The sequence below is a fragment of the Saccoglossus kowalevskii genome, chromosome 7, assembly GCF_978046115.1.
Source record: "Saccoglossus kowalevskii chromosome 7, keSacKowa6.1, whole genome shotgun sequence".
Taxonomy (NCBI): Eukaryota; Metazoa; Hemichordata; class Enteropneusta; family Harrimaniidae; genus Saccoglossus; species Saccoglossus kowalevskii.
The window spans coordinates 21,265,276-21,285,849 of NC_140647.1; the positions used below are offsets into that span (position 1 = coordinate 21,265,276).

At 35.1% G+C, this 20,574-nt stretch overlaps 3 protein-coding genes across 3 annotated transcripts in view; 2 read left to right on the top strand and 1 right to left on the bottom strand.

Moving 5' to 3' along the window:
- The window catches only part of LOC100372390 (ORM1-like protein 2), a 12,192-nt gene extending 7,439 nt beyond the window's left edge, over window positions 1–4,753 (top strand). The window contains exon 4 of the mRNA XM_002739158.4: window positions 912–4,753. Coding sequence (XP_002739204.1) covers window positions 912–1,047 — 136 coding nt within the window. The 3' untranslated portion in view covers window positions 1,048–4,753. The remainder of the gene's footprint in view (window positions 1–911) is intronic.
- Window positions 4,754–7,659: 2,906 nt separating this feature from the next.
- On the bottom strand, window positions 7,660–12,591 carry LOC100374642 (pyridoxal phosphate phosphatase PHOSPHO2-like). Its single transcript, XM_002739173.3, has 2 exons — window positions 12,507–12,591; window positions 7,660–8,652 (listed from the first exon to the last, which is right to left on the bottom strand). Exons 1-2 carry the CDS (start codon window positions 12,544–12,546, stop codon window positions 7,901–7,903), a joined length of 792 nt encoding a protein of 263 aa, XP_002739219.1. The 5' UTR covers window positions 12,547–12,591; the 3' UTR covers window positions 7,660–7,900.
- A 119-nt stretch (window positions 12,592–12,710) lies between these two features.
- Window positions 12,711–17,106, top strand: LOC100372239 (cilia- and flagella- associated protein 210-like). The gene is made up of 6 exons (XM_002739157.4): window positions 12,711–12,904; window positions 13,919–14,175; window positions 14,844–15,017; window positions 15,138–15,343; window positions 15,557–15,853; window positions 16,123–17,106. Exons 1-6 carry the CDS (start codon window positions 12,853–12,855, stop codon window positions 16,832–16,834), a joined length of 1,698 nt encoding a protein of 565 aa, XP_002739203.2. The 5' UTR covers window positions 12,711–12,852; the 3' UTR covers window positions 16,835–17,106.
- Window positions 17,107–20,574: the final 3,468 nt, after the last annotated feature.

Below are 20,574 nucleotides of genomic sequence, written 5' to 3' on the forward strand. Positions count from 1 at the left end.
TTGTTTTAGGTGCAGCAATATGGTCTTAGGTTTTAGCCGAGTCTACAATTTGCTTTGCAATTAACCTTTCCACAATCAAGTGTTTTCTCATTTAGAATACAGTTGCTAATGTACTCTGGTGTACAATCTGGTGTCTGTTCTAAAAACATTTCACACAGCATTTGTCAAACAATATAAAAAAGAAGACTGCCCCTTTCTCTTATATATTTACCTAAGGCTAAGGCACACATAGTAAAGTATTGGAAGCCAATTTTCTATCTGCAAAGTGTAGCTTGTCAGAGTTTGGAGATAACTTGCTGTTTTGTCTAAATGTAGTTCAAATAATGCACATTGGAACTTGTGGTCTGCTGTATTGAGCTACATGTAGATGATAAAACATTGCCTGTAAATGCCCACAGTGGGTTTGTCTTATATACTGTAAAATCTGTATTAGAAACCGCGGCTTCTATTAAAATGGTACAATGCAACAGATGAGATGCAGCTTCTATTAGAGCATCTACACATACGAAAATGATGAATTTTTGGTTCTCAATTATTCAAAAAGAATGGGTGTGACTTCTTTTAGGGATGTGGCTTCTAATACAAATTTTACGGTACATGTGGCAATCCGTCCATGTTGGCCAACATTTATAATTTTCACCTGTTCACTGAAAGGCATTTGAAGAGATATGCATTTTGACCCAGGGTGTAGGAAGGCCCTCATTATTATTTGTTTTGCATGAGCCAATCAGCATTAACACAAATATACTGAATGTATACATATTTGCAGTACAAATCCACACATTGTAACTATATTATTCCTGAGAAATAAACCAAATCAAAGCCTTTAAAATTCAATTGTTATTGAGAATGCACACAAAAAAATAAAATGATTTTTCATTAAATTTTTTTTTTTTTTTTTTGTCCGACAGGTTTCTCCTTGCAAGTTTCTACACCAAATATGACCACAGACATTTTGTGATAAATGCTGTGGCTTTAATGGCTGTGTTACTGCCTAAGCTGCCATACTTTCATCGCAAAAGGTTTTTTGGTATCAACGAATACTAAAGCTAGGATATGCAGAACATTTCTGCCAGGTGTGCTAATGGAAGACATTGGACTTGCTCAATAGATTATCAACATTAATGATATAAAGTAAACAAGGTTTCAAGTTTATGAAGATTTACACATATTATCAAGCCTACATCCAGGTTTTTTTTTAATTATATTGATTTGAAGGAGGGCTTTGTCCTGATTGTATGACCAATGCCACTTGTTGCTGCTGTTATGATTGATGTTGCATAAAATTACCGACATTAGTGTTCAGATCATTGGGGGGAGGAATAGGGAGGGTGAGACACCCTGACATCTCAGTTGCTGCTAGTAAGTGCATTTACTATGAGACTGAGTTACCATAGTGTTGAATATGGTGTAAAATAATTACTTTGTTAATTATTTGTTGGTTGATTACGCTATGGTTGTAATTGTTTACCTTAGTGCGGTATGTTGTCCACAGTATGGAATGTGTGTATGTGTGTCCATCTCTATTATGATTCCCCCCATTTTTTTTTTTTTTTTGTACAAAAGATACATCTTTCAAAATAGAGAATAATTTGATACAATATTTACGTTAAGGTCAGTGGTTTATTTCTATGGTATAAAAAATGTGGGTGACTGAATTAGATATATATATACACACACCGATACATGTACATTTATCTATGTTGAGTGTTTTTGTATGTATGGCCAGTGCTCATTCATACATTTACCAGTATAGCGATCATGGGATAATAGGTTACAAAGTGGGAACAGAGTTGTGAGAACCATTCTTTCTATCACATGTGTTTGGGTTATGGGTAACAGCAACATTGTGGGTTGAATTAAAACAAGAAGTGTTCATTCTGAGAAATTGCACCCTTTAACTGTGGGATGCTGCTGTCCTTTATTTCTTATTGTCAGTCAATATTAAGCTAATTTTCGGCTACGGTAAACAATAACAAGGCAAACTCTTTTCAATGTGACCCATGCAATGTACTATTTTGAGTGTTAATTTTGTTTTTTTTGTCGATTTTGTTTTCAAATCACTTGTTTGGAAACATTTGAATTTATTGTCATCTATACCTATAAGCCGTTAAATTGGGGGGGGGGGTGTATCTGAGGGCAATGAAAGTGTTGATGCTGATTTAGGATCCTTATAAATATAAAAGTATATATATTTGATTTTCTCTTTATGTAGTTATGCAACTTTGTACTTCTCAACTAGTCTGTTTAAAAAAAAAGAAGTCAAAAACAGTTCTGTTTTGTTACCAGCTTTGTGGCATCAATACCTGCTGGCGGGTATCAGCAATCTGCCAGTTATCAAACTTCTCATGTATATGGTTTTAAAAAAAAAATCATACTTACAAGTGGTATTTATATTCTATTTTTGTTAGTTTATCCTGTTTTGACTTGCTATTGACTTGAAATCATTGCTACATGTAATAATTATACAGTATTTACTTTAATATAAGCACACACAACCTCCCCCCCCCAATGCATTAATTGTATACTATATCATTAAACTATGACTTGTTTTGACTGTAAACACGCCTATTATTTACCAAAACACAAACATTACTAATAAAGCAAATACAGTGTGTATGTTTACTCTTTAGTGGGAAATTAACAATTTTTTTTAATGTTTTACCCACCAATAGTATACACTTCTCCATCCATATTTATTTATGTGTGTGATGTTGAATGAATCTGTGACATCACTATTGTCTTGTTGGTACACATCCATTATTAAAAGAACAACGCATTTGATTTATTTCTGTAAATTGTATTGATTTAAACAAATCTATACGTCAGTTCTTTGTCACCAGAGGGAGAAATATATTGTAGAGATGTATTAAAATAAAGTGGTGCTTAGAGTTTGTGTTTACAGTACTGAAATGTATTACTGGTTGGGTCATTGGGGTTTATTATAGACTTAATTTATGTTTTGTTACTTTTGCGAAGCACGAAAGCGAAGTTTTGAGATTAACCTGTCTGTTCCACCAATCTGGTTTAAATATAATTTTAAATAGTGTAAGATCAATACTCGTGACAAGAGGTGTACTACTGTAAAATCTGTATCAGAAGCCACAACTTCCATTAAAATGGGGCAATGCAACAGGCAATGTGGCTTCTATTGCTGCATCTACATTTGTGAGAATTATTTTTGATTCCCAGTTGCTCAAAAAAGAATGAGTAAAATTTCTATTAGGAATGTAGCTTCTGATACAAATTTTATGGTGCTACTTTGGACAATTGTTAACCCTGTTGCAGGGAGGTTTATTAAATATGTACTATATAGTGAGAAGTTGCACAAGAGTAAGTTTCAATTATTAATGAGCTAATTTGCATATTTTGAGGTTAAAGTTCTCGTCTGAAGGGGCAGGGGTCAACTAAAGTATTCACCTTGTTTTAATCTGCACATTTGATTTAGTTAGGAGTATCCTACTATTCTGAAATATGATTAAACTTTCTGGGATGGGATTTCAACTGCAATAAGCTACAATACATTCTCAATATTTGTTGCACACCCATGCCAGGTGTATCACTGTGATGTCGCTTTACATTTTTTGACAAATCAGCACTACCTCGTGACGTGCTGTGACTGGTTTTATTAATATACAATTGATAAAGGCAGCAGCAGATGTTATTATTTTACCAGAACAGTTTCTTGGCAACCAGTCACTGTGTGCACAAAATGTAAACAAGTACATCCCATTTTCATGATTACTACCATGTTCAATGTGCTGAGAAAACATTTCATAAAAAATGTATGTATACGTTTTACTGTACATTTGTACTGGACCTTTCTTGAAGTCAAGTTATTTAAACATTTTTTATTGAGTGGCACTTGTATATGGTTATAATGTACATGCAAGTTGTAATGCATTAATCAAAAGTGACAAGTGTCTGAGAATTTGTACTTTATGGGTTATCATTATACCAATACTGTAGTTTCAATTACTTTGTTTAAAACATGTGTATGTATCCATCAATATATATGCTGTTCTGTGCATTTCACAATTCATATGATGGTCATTGATGTGGCTTGGCTGAATGAATATGTAAAACATTGTTGAAATATCCATTTCTTTGTTTTGTAAATTCTAGTGGCATCTTGGTCATTTTCTGCCACAAAGGTAGTGGATGGGTTATGGGAAAATCTACATTATTTTACACGGTTCATACAACTGGGGCATTTTCAATGTCTATTGCATCCTTCGAATATTCTGCCCAATTATCTAGCAGGTGTGTATCTCTATAGAACAAGTGCTAAGAGAGACGTGCATTCAAACTGAGTAAAATTAGTCAATTTTTTAAATATCAAAGATTCACAATTTTTTGCTGTTCAATTCATCAAATATAATCTGGGTGTTACTGTTCTAATCTTCTAATCTACTACAAAGCCTTGCTCCAAAACATTAACTTGTCAATTTTGAGCCATGCTTAAGACAGCAACAATGCTGAAAAGGTTTCTTTACAATATGTACCTTTGGGTAAAGTGTAAAATTTGTAAATCTCTAATTGTTTTCTTATGGTTTCAATACAATACTGTATTGTCAGCTTCAAATATTACAGACATGTAACATAGTTTTCAAAGAATAAAATTATAAATATTTCAATTGATGTGACTTTCTTGCTAGCATAGGCAGGTCTGTGTCCAGTTATCTCTTGCATCAACAAGAACCAATAAAACTCTACAACCACGGGGAGAAATTCTTGTGGATTTTTAGGCAAATGCATCTTTACCCGATGAATTGTGATTGAGTGTTGAAACGATAATACCACCACCAGAACTATCTTTTATAATACAAAAATGCTTGATTTTGATGAATTTTTCAGATTAAAATGGCTGCAATTCAACAATCTTGAATCTGATGGGCAAAAAAAAAAAAGATGTATATATAAAGTTAGAATGCGATCAGACAAGGCATTAATTGAAAACAAAATGGCCACCAGTCTGCAATTTTTAATCTGATCTGAAAAACAAAATGACATGCATCAAGATCCCATAATGTCCAAAGTATGTACCAAATTCGAATGCTTGATTTTGATTCAACACTAAAATGACCGTAATTTGGTCACCTTGAATCAGGTCATGAAATAAATGAACGTATTTATATATTTCCCAAATATATGATGCGTGTGAAGTTTGAATGTGATAGGCCGAGACATGACCCAGATGGACAGAAATCAAACCTCGGTTTAAATCTCCCTAATTAGGGCAAAAAGAAGAAAAGATTTGCTGCTTGTCCTTGAGAACATTGAAAACTGATACGATGAGTGGTTTTAATTAGTCCCCGTTCGGACGCAGTCCGAAAACGGGGACTTATGTTTTGCCCTGTGTGCGTCCGTCCCTGCGTCCGTGATCACCTGTATCTCGAACATGCATGGACCGATTGAGTTCAAACTTCACTCATACATCACACATTATATGGGACATATGCACATGCATTTTTTTCATGATCCGATTAACGATAGCCGAATAGCGGCCATTTTAAGGCCGAAAATGCATCAAAATCGCACATTTTCACCATTCCGGACCCGGATCTCAGTTATGCATGGACGGATTTTGTTCAAATTTGGTACATACATTAAACATAATAGGACCTTGATGCATGTCATTTTTTTTTGTGGATCGGGTTCGAAATGGCCGACTGGCGGCCATTTTGTTTTAAAGAATTCAGTTCTGGATCCGTATCTGAGACATGCTTGGATTGATCGAGTTCAAACTTCACACACACAAGGTACATCATGTCACAAATATGTATGTGCATTTGTTTCATGATCTCATTAACGATAGCCAAATGGCGGCCGCTTTAAGGCCGAAAATGCATTGAAATCGCACATTTTCACCATTCCGGACCCAGATCTCAGTTATGCATGGACGGATTTTGTTCAAATTTGGTACATACATTAAACATAATAGGACCTTGATGCACGTCATTTTTTTTTTGGATCGGGTTCGAAATGGCCGACTGGCGGCCATTTGTTTTAAAGAATTCAGTTCTGGATCCGTATCTGAGACATGCTTGGATTGATCGAGTTCAAACTTCACACACACAAGGTACATCATGTCACAAATATGTATGTGCATTTGTTTCATGATCTCATTAACGATAGCCAAATGGCGGCCGCTTTAAGGCCGAAAATGCATTGAAATCGCACATTTTCACCATTCCGGACCCGGATCTCAGTTATGCATGGACGGATTTCATTCAAATTTGGTACATACATTAAACATAATAGGACCTTGATGCACGTCATTTTTTTTTTCGGATCAAGTTCGAAATAGCCGACTGGCGGCCATTTTGTTTTAAAGAATTCAGTTCTGGATCCGTATCCGAGACATGTCAGGATTGATCAAGTTCAAACTTCACACACACAAGGTACATCATGTCACAAATATGTATGTGTATTTGTTTCATGATCTCATTAACGATAAACAAATGGCGGCCGCTTTAAGGTCGAAAATGCATTGAAATCGCACATTTTCACAATTCCGGACCCGGATCTCAGTTATGCATGGACGGATTTCATTCAAATTTGGTACATACATTAAACATAATAGGACCTTGATGCACGTCATTTTTTTTTTTCGGATCAAGTTCGAAATAGCCGACTGGCGGCCATTTTGTTTTAAAGAATTCAGTTCTGGATCCGTATCCGAGACATGCTTGGATTGATCGAGTTCAAACTTCACACACACAAGGTACATCATGTCACAAATATGTATGTGCATTTGTTTCATGATCTCATTAACGATAGCCAAATGGCGGCCGCTTTAAGGCCGAAAATGCATTGAAATCGCACATTTTCACCATTCCGGACCCGTATCTCAGTTATGCATGGATGGATTTTGTTCAAATTTGGTACATACATTAAACATAATAGGACCTTGATGCACGTCTTTTTTTTTTCGGATCAAGTTCGAAATGGCCGACTGGCGGCCATTTTGTTAAAGAATTCAGTTCTGGATCCGTATCCAAGACATGTCTGGATTGATCAAGTTCAAACTTCACACACACATGGTACATCATGTCACAAATAGAGATCTGCATTTGTTTCATGATCTGCTTAATAATAGCGAAATGATGGCCATTTTAAGGCCGAAAATGCATCAAAATTTTCACAATTCCAGAACTGGATCTCGGTCATGCATGGATGGATTTTGTTCAGATTTAGCACAATGTGTTGTACATATGCAGGTGCATTTCGGTCATGATCTGCTTTGAATGTATATGTCACTCAAATATGAACGGAACGGGGACGTGTCATTGACAATGACTTGTTATTTTTGGGGCGTAGGTTTCAAACTGATAAATCTTTTATCATGCTAATATTATAGACATATGCAAATTTGCATTTCATAATGTCGATTTTATGTGTAATCAAACACAGTACTTTCAATTTCATGAAGACATGAATTTGTTTTATATAAATTATTTATAAATATTTTGTAAATTTACAAAAACAATCACAACTTGTTTGGGATGCATGGCAGTAAATGGGCCAGTGATGCAAAGAACCCTGCATATAATCAAAGTAATGGGCATAACCAAAGTGGTCTATTTATATATGAATAAAGCACAAACACCTTCTTTGGTAAACAGTTCATAAATTTCCATAACACTTCATGCATAGTTAAATTCACAGTGAGCTATTCGATAAATTTATTTATGCCAACAGATTATACATTTTTTTAAAACCATATTGATCATAATAAGTACCAGTTGATTGTAGTTTATTTGCTTCATATGAACTGTGGGGTTTTATGCAAATACTGCACTGTATACACTGCTACATGTTTGTTAAAGGCTAGTTTTGCAGGCAAAGGCTCTCTATGAAGGCCTGGAGAGTTAGCTGTGACAAATAAAAGACTCTCTCAAAGTAGAGTCTTCAACTTTTCTGTAATTTCAAAGCCAGTCACCCATGGAAACACCTTGGGACTGAATTTTTTCCCCTTTTCTTGATAGTTTGTTATTTTCTTCAATAGATTGAATCCCTTGCGTGGAAACACCAAATCTTTTTCACTGAGAGACTCACAAGGGCAAAAATCATTGTTGCCATCGCCAACATAACAAACTGAGGCATATCCATTGCCACCTTGTTTCTGCACTCTAATGTAATCCCATAATACCTCTCTCTTGCAAAGGTTCAGGGGACAGTAGTCGCAGTCATGACTGTGGTAGTGTTTGATTTTCAGACATCCTTTATCATCAAAATGACCAGGGTTTGTCACGACTTTCATCACAGCCTTCTCCAATCTAGTGGCTTCTAGAATAGTATTGATAAATACCATATTAGAATCTGAGACTATAATGCAATCAAAGGAACCATTCTCTGCTTGATACATCAATAAATCCTTCATTCCATCAATGAAAGGAATTTCTTTCATGCAGTCCTTGATCTGTTCTGGAGTGATTTTCAATTGATGCATGTGTCCCATTATCTCTGCCATGTAGTCAGTCCAACTGTTGTGCATTCTATAGTGGCGATGTATCTGTACAGGCACTTTTGCATTGGGTAGTAGTTTCAGTATCCATGTGTCGGTATTCCCATCCACTAATGTGTGGTCAAAATCAAACACCAATAAATTCTTGTTATTGTTAGCCATTGATGACAGTGTTCTGGATACTGTGAAAAGAAATATACATCTACAAATTTAATACAATTTTAAGCATATTAATGAGATAATTTTAAAACTACACTTTCCATCTGTGCATGTTGTTGTTGTTAATCTCAAGGTAAAACAAGGTCGACAATGTTATTTAAAAGTTGTATATTGTTGGCAAAACTTAGTTGATAGCCCAATTTTGAGTAACTTGGTTGAAACTCAAGTTATGGCATTTGTGAGTCGTACTGACGGAAAGCTGATGTATTGCGCCATTTATTAACTAGTTATTTGTTGTCACTATGATAAATCCCATCATGCATTGCTGTTAGAATTCTACTAACTAAACAAGAAAGTACAAAATGTTTAAATGCAACAGTTACGCAAGTAAAATATTTGAAGAGGAGGGACCTAATGGCTATACAGAAAACAACTATAGAATTAATACAGATTCAGTTCAAAAAAATAGGTTTAATATTTAAATTTTAAAAATTACAGTATGGTTAGCCAGAAGAATAAAAAGTGTCTGCTATAGTCATACTTAATAATTAAGTAGTTTTTACCTAGGATAAAATGTTTTAAAATGTTGATGTACTAAGGTCTAGGTTCAGGGCATGCAAAGACAGTGTAATATTGTTTGCTTCTTTTGTACATGTACACATATGGACATCTAAGACATCCAGGACAGCTATTAGAGTACAACTCACATGAAAAAATTGCTCTCACAAGCAAGTAGAAAGTTTCTGTCCCTATTCCTCTATTTACACTGCGTACACACTTTGTAAGTCACCAAATATGTTCAGTATAATGGCTTTTGCTCAACCTGTCACAAGTTTGTGCATTAATCATGTTCACATCGTACATTTACCGGTATTGCTGCTGCATTCATGTCAAGCATGCTTCTATGAAACTCACATTTAATTAATTATTCGCACTAAGAGTATGAAAATAACATCATGTCTAAAAACAATTGTCAATCCTGATCCTATAATTACGAGCTGAAAAAATAATCCAAAAACTGATGTAAAAGTGTTATTTATGATTTGTTGAGTCCAGCAAACTGTTGAAAGTGAAGGTTTATTCTTCAAGGTGATCAGGTTACGAAGTTCATGTTTGTTAGTATTAGTCCTATTGCACAAAATTGTGCATAATGTTCTCAATAACTTTTATCAGTGACCTAATTATCGGTAGTACCGTATGCATTTTGAGAAAACACTAAGTGTGCTTGTGCAGTTGTAAATGGAACAATTTTGAAAGCAATCAAATCATGCATAGAACTACGGTAACTCCTGAAAGAAACTAGTAGGGGCACTACTAAATGACTCCTGGAACCACCAGGTGCCATCCGGGCACCTCTCAGGAGTGTTTGGTACCTTCTGGGCGCTAAATTCCGGGCTCAAAAGTAACTTGTAAGTGGTCGGAATTGGTTAGAAACATAAACAGTTCATTGAATACATGGTGTGCAGCGAAAAAAAGATATTTATTTATAGACAATCGTTGACACAAATACCAGCGATCCTTGTGGGTAACCTACCGACTGTGCCTCCAGTCAATTGACAGACATGCATGTCAACAAAAACGGTTATACTTGTGTTATTACTCAATGTTGTAAGGGACTACGTCAAAAGATCGATGTCGGATAAAAAACTTAATTCATTTAGTTTTTTTCCAACCCCCCCTACCCCCCACTGAAACTTAATTGATAAATATTGGTCATGGCGTCAGACTACATTCACCATTAAATACAAATTGATAATCGGACAGTAGTATTGCATAGCAGTTGGTTGTCGGGTGGGTGTAAAAAGACTTTACAAATGCACCTCATTTGACGCACAGATTTACACTCGAAACAAACCATTTTTCTGTGTGTTTTTTTCCTTTTTCGGTTATTTCTGTCCATGATTGGATAGAAAAAAAACGAACTACAAATACTCCAAGATTTTTTTGACTTCATTAAAAAATAAAATCGTTTTTGTAGGATGGAAACTTTTTGAGGTCAAAACCCCCCACCCCCAAACTAAAGGAAATAAGTTTTTTATCCGACATCGATCTTTTGACGTCGTCCCTAATAATAATAATATTTATTGCATCTTTAGAAATACAGTATTTCTATCAGTATCATTAGCAATAAAAGTTGTAATGACAATCGTTGACACAAATATCGACCATCGTTGTGGTTACCAATCATCCGCCCTTACTTAGATATCATCAAAAATGGTTATTGCAGTATTAAATCCACAGTATCACTGAAAATGATATACATTTTTTCATGCTGTTTGTGTTGTTACAGCCCGGCATAAGGCTATGACGCGATGTTATTATGAGCATGAATATTTCATGTCTATAAATATATCATTGTTTCTTTGTTGCTGCACACAGTGTATTTAATGTTTCTAACCATTTCACCAATTACAGGTCACTTTTACTTCCTGGGAGCTGCCCGGGGAGGTGCCTAGATGGCACCGGGCGGTCCCGGTAGTTGTTTAGTGAATCTGAGCTAGTAGTGCCAAACTCCTTGACAGTTGAATTGTTTTGCAATAGACACAATTTTAGGGCCTGTACATTCAATTGTGAGTTTCGTTGCGAATATTTTGTGACGAAATCGCTGAAATGATTTCATCTATTCATAAAAAGGATGTTGTTGCTTCGATTGTGGCCCAAGGGGGTCACCCAATATTAAAACTTTACACCATGTGCATTCTAATTGAAAAATAATAGGCCCCTAGGGTTGGCACCACATTGGCAAACCATACCCCCTATTCAACAATTTATTAACTCATAACAACCTACTGAAGGAGGTTAAAGGTTACAACAACAACAACAAAAATTACAGATACAAATTAATCAAATTACAATGGCTAATAGTTTAAAGACAACCAGAAACAGACTAAATTGAAGTTAGTAACGGAAATATATAATAAAGTAAAATGAAACACCAACAAAAAACTATAAACTGAATATAAAAACAAAAACCCAATGAATAGGTGTAAAAAAAAAAAGTCAATGACTAAGTAGGTGCTGCTGTCTAATAGCAAAGCTGTATTTCAGATATTGTGCCAGATGAATTGCTAAGATATTATTTGACATTATTTTTCTGAATTTATTTTCAGGTGTGAGATTAGTAAAGTCAGGAATAATCTTTTCAGCTTCATTGTATAAAATGACCCTCTCTTTACTATATACTGGGCATATTATGAGGAAGTGATGTTCATCTTCAATATCATTTTTATTACACAATTTGCAGATTCTGTCGCTACTTTTGATTCTGTTGTGTCTTCCTTTTTCAATTTCTAAACTGTGATTGCTCAGTCTGAATTTAGTTAGGGTATACTTTTCAGTTCTTTATTTTTTAGCTTAATTAAGTAGTTTTCCAAAATGAAGTTTGTTTTAAATTTTTTGTAAGTCCTCAGTTTGTTTTTTGTATTAGTGTTTTGTCTGTTATCATCATTAATTGAGTTAATCCAATGCTTTATAAATACATTTTTTATTTTATCATATATCCGTGACATTTGTGACGATTTTAGCTCATTATTGTCAATATCTGATAGTGTTGTATTTGTAGATTTCAGTACTGAGTTAAGTTCATTGTACCACTTACTTTTTTATAGTCTTGTTAAGTAGGAAGGCTTCCTTAATAATGGAGTTTTGAATTTTGTTTTGTTTTGCAGACGCAATGTAAATTTAGTACCCCCTAGAGCAGACATATTGAAGAAAAAAACACCCCCTATTGCAGACAAATAGATGCAATACAGTGGATATAAAAATACTCTTAGAACTAGCTTTACTTTTATCAACGTACTGATGTTATCATGGTGCACATATAATTACAGCGGTGACAACCAAATGTAATACTGCCTAAAACAAAACTGAAGTGTACCTGTTTGTATTCTGTGATACCATACAAACCGGGAAATCATACGAGCGGCGAGAACAGAAGATCGTTGCTGATCGTTATAGCGCCCTCTCCTGGTAGCAAACCTCGCATTTTGTCGGTAGGATTCGTCAAGCAATCGGGACACCGCTCCCTTATATGGAAGTAATTTGAATAAATTAATATGTAGATAGTCAGGGTTGTCATCAACAAAGCCGTGTTCCTGGCAACAAACTTGTTCGTCGAGTGTGGAGTCTTGGCAGGGCTAAACTTCGTCAACATAGCTTATTTTGGTCGTTTTCAAGTCTCATCTGGAATTTATTTGTTCTCTGTGATATAAAAGGCTGACAGAATGTCGGCGGAACTTATCAGACATGGACGAAGAAGCGGACAGTCGAGGAGAGGTTAGTTTAGAACGGGAAGCCACGTAATATCGTCTGTGAAGTCCATGTACGACCTCGTTTCTCTAAAATGGCTCTTCGTCTCGTCTAAAATACGATAATATTCAGTTTTACAGCCAGTAACATGCGGCAACATCACATGCTACAGAATCGAGGAGAACCATGATGTTCACAACAGACCAGTGTGTGGGAGATCATCTTCCACCAAGCCAATATCTTGCTTATGAAATTTGACCTGTCGAGACTATAATAACATTTAAAGGGACGAGTTTAAATTTTGCCCTTTTTGTAGATTTGCCAAAATCTAATTAAATTTCAAAATCTTTCGTATACGACCAAACAAAATCAAAAACAATATTGCACTTCAAATTTTTGGTGTTAAAAAATCACTGCATTAGGGCTGGGTGGGCTTTTTAACATACCAGTATTTAATGTTCTTATGATTGCTTCAAATGATGGCAGACAACAAAAACATTTGTGTGAATATTTCAACACCTAAACAATATTTCAATTCACATGTTTTGTGTTGAAAATTAATGTTCTTATGATGGCAGACAACAAAATTATGTAAATGTTTGAAGTACATGTAACTACAGAGCATTGCTGTATCTTTATATATACCATATTTTTTGTTGTTGCCATTCTACCTTTTGCTAAAACAGAGATGTGATTCCCAGTTGAAATACAACCATTTCAGATAACCCATGGATGTGGTTTACCTATGATTAATTTATACACTTACAAACCATCTTACCAATCAAATCGACTGCATACTAGTATTTGATGATAGGGTACCTCAAATTGTATATTGAAACACACTCCGAAAGTGGCTGACATCAGAGACAAATCATCACAATTTTAATCTACTGATACATTTAAAAATTATGTCTAAAATTTATCACATGTATCCAATGATCTGTAATCTGAAATGGTTGTTGGTTGATTGTAAATAATTTTCTTATAAACCTATTCTAATTCATGCATTATTAACTGTCATGGTTATGTACTGTTTAATAGATTCTGGATCAAAGAGTGCTGAACTTCCCAGACAACAACTTTCACCGCCACAGCAGGGACCAAGAGGAATGATGCTACCGGATGGTACTGACTTGAGACAGGTCACTGTATTATCCAAAACAGACTGGCAACGGATCCAGGATCAGTTGTCCAAAAGTAGCAGAGAGGAACAGAGAATGAGAGCACAGAGAGAGCAAGAACTAGCCTTACATGAAAGATCAAAGGAAGTTGTTAAAAACTGGAGTAACACCATAGCTGTAAGTTCATCTATTTATTCCTCTGCTCCTCAACAGCATAATACTTGGGACATGAAAGCAATCCATAGATAGACAACTTCAAGGGACCTTTTGAACTTTGGTATTTTGAACACCAGTGCTCAGATATTGGTAGCCATATTGGTGTTTTTTAACATTGCCTGTATGTGTAACATTGTAGAACACTGCGAGGTAGAGCACTGTAATGATATTGCATAAAAGTAATTATGGCTATCATAAATCTCCAGGCACAGTAAATTAAAATTGCACTTAAGAGGGTTGTTGTCAAATTGTCATGTTCACAAAAAAAACGAAAGTAAATTGTAGTCACAGACATTCCCTTACATAATAACTTTGAATTTGTTATGGATGTTGTGGATACTGATTTCTGAGTGTATGTTATATTATATCCAAACATAAATGCATTTAATTTTATTTCTTACCCAGTAATAGACAACTCCATTCAAAAACATCGATCCTGTAACTGAAAATGTGATCACAAAAATCAAAATATTCACAAAATACTCCTAAACCCACCACCTCTCCAAAAATAATAACTAGGTGAAGTTTGACTAGCTACTTGCTATAAATTAATAACAATGCCTGATATATTGCTGTTTGCTTGTATTATTACATTTCACAATAATAACAATCAGCTATAACTATTACAGGGACAACGTCTAAAAAAGTTGGAAGCTCGTAAAATACGCGAGGAGAAAGAAGAGGAAGAGAAAGTACAGCTGGATATTGAAGAAGCTAAATTTCAATCCGAAAAAAGGAAAATCGCCATAGACAAAGCAAAAACCCAGCAATATTATCAAACAGATAGGGTGAAAGGTTTTCATGTAAGTATGTCATGTCATCATTTTGCTGCCAAACATAACCAGCATTTTACCAAATAATTCCTATATGCTATTCTACCTTCTAGTATTTTTGTGACTGTTCTTTTCATTTTTGATAACCAGGGGGCTTTGCTCCTAACTGAAGTTTTGAAAGAACGAGAAGCTCAGATAGAATTCAGGAAAGCCAGGGAAAGAGCCAGCGCTGGTAAAGACAGGGATATCTACATGAGATATCAAAGAGAAGTTGAAATGGGTATTCTAGAAGATCAGGCTAAAGCTAGAACTGCTATGGAGGAAAGAAGAAAATGCAAAGAATTCCAACTCCATCAGTAAGTTTAATTTTCTGATATTTTCACGAGAAATTCATGTAAAATTGTCAGTGATACCAATCTTTTTTCTGACACAGTAATCAATTTTCACATTGAAAAATGCATCATTTGAATGAAATGTCGAATTAATGGTATTCAGGTAATAACACTGAGAAATAAGACACATTTTTGTAGCTTGACAGTTTCTAAAGAAAATCCCTTGTTTTATTTCAGAATTAATGATCATCTGAAAAAGGAAGATTTAGCAAAACTTACTGATGTACGAGAGGGAGAGGAGATCAAAAGAAACACAGAACGATATGAAGCTGAAAAACGAAGAATTGAGGAAATTAAACGCAAAGAAAGGGAAGATATAATGAAAGCACATTTACAGACTGTAAAGGACAGAGATCTCATCAGAGCTGCAGAAAGACAAAAGGAAGAGGAGGAGGAAGAGGAAATAAGAATCTTTGCAGCAGCCAAGAGAAAGATGGGAAAACTGAGAAAAACTAAAGAAAAGGAACTGTGGCTGTAAGTACATCAGGCAAACTGTGAATCTATCTTTTAAACTGTAATTAAAGACAAGATATATTTTACATTAATCTATACTGTGAGGCATGGTATAAATGCTACGCCAGCTAACAACATTTCAATGCAATGGGCATTCATTGTTGAGTATGTTATTACTCACTGGTACATACTATTAAACATACTGTTACGAATGCACTGAAAGATGAATGTGTATTACAAAAGTGTTAAATGTTTTTGACTTTATTCCAAATTCTTTATCTCTTTTCCAGAAAAAAACAAGACCACACTAACAAAATGGTGGAACTGCTCCATGGGCAGCTGAAGAAGAAGGTTGATAATGAAGATGAAAGAATTATAAAAGCAGTCGGTGAAAGAGAAAGAATTGAGGAGATGGAGGACAAAGCAAAAGAAGAAAAGCTACATAAAACGCTGCAATCGATTGCGGAACACAGAACCACCCAGATGAAACTAGCTGAGAAGCAAGAAAGGGAGAATAAACGTAAAGAAACAGAGAATTTACTACTGAGAGTGGAAGCTGATCGCATCTTCCAGAGTCAACAGGAGGAAAAAATGAGAGCCGCTAAAGCTGAGGCACAAGCGTTGCAGGGTTTCCACAACAAGCAGATTGATGAGAATATTGGTGGAATTAGAAAAGAACAACAAGATCAGTTAGAACATGATCGCCGCAACTTAGAACTCTTGAAATTAGAGGAGGATCAATTCCAAGAGTATGCTGCTAAAGTGATTACTCATTGCCACAAGAATGGCCGTAATGTGTATCCCCTTGTCAAAGCCGCACGTGAAGGACATGGTGGTGGGATGGGACCAGTATTTGAAGGGAAAGGTGGTATTAGACCAAGTTATCTTGTACAAGACGCCACAGGTGTAGAGTTGCCAACTTATCAGAAAGATAGTACAACTGATGTTAAAAGTGGTCAAAATTCAGGAGATTCCCGAAAAAGACTAGGATTTGTTTGGTAGATTGCATTTTTTTAAATTAATATTGTATATAAAATTAAATTGATACCAGAAAAATAAATATTTGGCTTGTCAACTTCATTATTTTACGTTTTTTTTGTTGTTGAAAATTGTAAATACAATTATACATTTTGTTCCAAATAGCATATTGTTATGCGATATGTCGAGAGCCGTTTTCTTATTGCAAGGATTTCTTCATTTCCAGAAATGACATGTGTACAGTTATAAAGATCTTAACTTGTAAAAAAAAATAAAACTTCGATGATTGTTTAATACTTCACGACTTTTATTATAACTGATATTTGCTGAGTGGGATACTGCCCTCTAGAGTTGAGTTTCCCAGGTGTTCAATTGCTTTTAAAATAGTTTTTATCTTATCATCTTTATACTATCTATGAGGATATTTTTTAGAATACCAAAAATTATACATTGACCAAACATTAGTGATCAAATGATACATAGCTTATGACATTGATTCAGTCCTGTATTGCGAGTGCATACTGAGCAATATTTTTGTGATAACTTTGTAATTTCTCCCTCCATCTGTATCTCGAGCAGTGCCACCAAGTCTAGAACAAAACAAATGCCAACATGCTTTGCAAAATTGTGAGCTCTCTTGTTAACTGACTGTCTGAATAATTCTCAGAGCTGCTGTAAATGGTTAAACTCATAGTTGCTGTCGACATAGGAAGTAAAGTAAGCAAATAACACCGAATAAACGGCAAGGTAAAGACTATGTCTAATTATAGTAAATACGTACTGCGTGCGTGACTCGAACCGGCGCTCGCGTACGGCACCTAATCGCCTAGCTTCACGCCACTACACGTCTTCCCCTCGGCCACCGGGCATCCCCAAAAAAGGATGCTTAATAACCGAGCTTATTACGTGCAGAGAACGTGAAACCCGTCCACGCGATACGCGCCACACAGCATGGCCAGAATGTGTGGCGCGTATCGCGTGGACGGGTTTCACGTTCTCTGCACGTAATAAGCTCGGTTATTAAGCATCCTTTTTTGGGGATGCCCGGTGGCCGAGGGGAAGACGTGTAGTGGCGTGAAGCTAGGCGATTAGGTGCCGTACGCGAGCGCCGGTTCGAGTCACGCACGCAGTACGTATTTACTATAATTAGACATAGTCTTTACCTTGCCGTTTATTCGGTGTTATTTGCTTGCTGTAAATGGTTGACTGGTTCCAGTTTTGTTAACTATGACTTAATTTTAAGTGACAAATAACCTGAAATACCAGCCAAAAACATTTTTTTGTCTGCGTAACTGACCTTTATTGATGTGCATAATTTTGCAAACAAATACCGTCCAAACTGTGGGCATAGAATAAACTACCGTACTTAAATCATGATTGTGATAGGAATAAGATCAGAAACCAGTTTACAGGCATAAAAACTATTTTATTAAAATTATGATTTACATGTAATAAAAAGTGCTGGTAGCTATTTTTAAATTGAGCACCATACAAGTTTACAACATAGTTATAGCATGATTGCATTACACATGCTTAAACAAAACTGAATTTGAATGCAACTTGTGTGCAAAATCTTAGCTGATTTTTTTTTTTAGAACTGAACAAACAGTACAATGCAAGACAGGTGAGGCAAATTATAATTTACAATTGAGGCAAGAGTAGCAAATAAATAATTTAAACTCATCTCCAGCAGATTAACACATGTATGCTGCATGACAACATTTACTAGTAAAAAAAAAATATTTAAGGTAGAATGCTACTCAAAAGTTTGGATAATGAAATTTTTTAATTTTGATATGCGTGTTATTTCATGCTACAATGGAGAACAAATTTGATATCCAAAATGGAATTAAAATTGTCAGTTATTAGGCATTTTAACACTGTTTCCTATGGCAAGCATATTAATCTGTATCTCAAAATAATGCTCTGCGACATAGGATGGAAAAATGATAAATAGTACCAAAAGGAGCTGTACAACTGTACGTACACCTATCCTGTAATTGGGGGTACACGTTTTTATTGTGGTCTATGGAAACCATTGTTAATATATCATTTTGATGACAATATTTGACAGTTTTTCTAAAAACAACAGCTTGAAAGTTAACAAACAAGTCTATGTACTGTTGACTGAGACTAAAACAAGAAATACTGTCATCGCTACATGCACTAAAATATGCACACACAAGTAGCATTCTACCTTAAGCTCTGTGAAAAAATCAAATGTTTATGATAATTAACTCGTTATTTATAGTAATTTTCATTAATAAAAAAATGAATTCTTGAAAAATAGATCAATCACAATCGTTTTACAAGGAACTGTAGACAATACAGGAAAAACATGCAGTCAAATGTGATATGAACAACTTGAAATTTGTAATAATAAAATAAAACATAAACAAGATTCAATGAATATTGATATAGCTTTATTACAATATAAAATCAATAATTATAAATTTAAATTATTATTACGGTAACTTAAAGTGTGGATTATTGTAACTCAAAAATCTCTGATTCTACCTTTCCTAAGGTTTTGGTAGAATTGAAGAATATGTCATGTTTCTGCTTGTATTGTTATGGGTTAAATGCTTAAAAAGGGGAAATTATATCTTTGTAGCGTGAAGTGTTGCTTAGCAACAAAGGAGAAAAACGTCACAAAGTATTAAAGTATGCTGTCAACAATTTCAAAAAAATTGACATTTAATTTAACAAGTTTTCAAGTATCCAATATGATAATGGTTTTCCATTACAAATATGGAAAGTTCTCTCCCATAATGCATTGCACATAAAACAAAAACTCCAACAATACAGTTTACTCCCTATAGGTCAGTGCAGTTCTATCTGATAGTCTGTTTGTTCATTAGTCTGCCCCTGATACTTATCATTGAATAAAATTATTAACCATTAAATAAACTATTTTTACATAACTATACAAAAGGGCTACATGTCCGATGTATGAACACATGCTAGACAGGCCTGACTAGTGAAGGGTGAAAGGCCACTAATGCAGGTTAAACTCCTTCCAGTTGATGTGATTATGAATCTGAGTTCCAGAACACAGTCAGCTGGCATAAAAGTGAGAATAAACAAAAATGATCAATTTAGCGATATTTAATCTATGGTTAGTTAGTGTCAAGCAATATTCAAGATGGCTGCCCCATATGATATGATAATATTTGTAATTTATTCACATTTATTTTATTATCACTTGTACGCAAGCTGAATCTGTTTCCAGGAATGCCTGATGTGTCTGTTAGTAATGAACACTGCCGGACAAGGCGGGATCATAGGTATTCTGACACAACTTTGATACCAAGTACCGGTAGGTGTAGTAGTCCTGTGTACCTGGTAAATTTGTAGACCTTGACGGTTCATTTAACAGTCAATTCACCCCATTATGTATCGTTACGTAATCAATGGGCAAGTCGTATCAAGGGAGCCGACATAACAAACTAACATTCAGCATCCTAGCAGCCTATAGCCCTCTATAGGCTGCTAGGATGCTGAATGTTAGTTTGTTATGTCGGCTCCCTTGATACGACTTGCCCATTGATTACGTAACGATACATAATGGGGTGAATTGACTGGCACAGACACAGAATGTAGAATACAGAAAAACCTGTTTGAAACAGAATCCAAACAAGTTTTCCTGAATCTCGTTCTCTTTAAGTTTGTCATATTTAGGTATTATAGATGCCAAATCATCCAGTGATCTTGCATCTAGCTATTTTCTGAAATCCCGATGTAACGAAAATCTTGTATTCTAC

Excerpts from the sequence above, each read along its gene's own strand:
- LOC100374642 (XM_002739173.3), bottom strand. The coding sequence starts at position 12,546 with ATGATTTCCCGGTTTGTATGGTATCACAGAATACAAACAG. Across the intron at positions 8,653-12,506 it reads GTATCACAGAATACAAACAG|TATCCAGAACACTGTCATCA; the intron begins GTACACTTCAGT and ends TTCTTTTCACAG.
- LOC100372239 (XM_002739157.4), top strand. The coding sequence starts at position 12,853 with ATGTCGGCGGAACTTATCAGACATGGACGAAGAAGCGGACAGTCGAGG. Across the intron at positions 12,905-13,918 it reads AAGCGGACAGTCGAGGAGAG|ATTCTGGATCAAAGAGTGCT; the intron begins GTTAGTTTAGAA and ends ACTGTTTAATAG. Across the intron at positions 14,176-14,843 it reads ACTGGAGTAACACCATAGCT|GGACAACGTCTAAAAAAGTT; the intron begins GTAAGTTCATCT and ends TAACTATTACAG.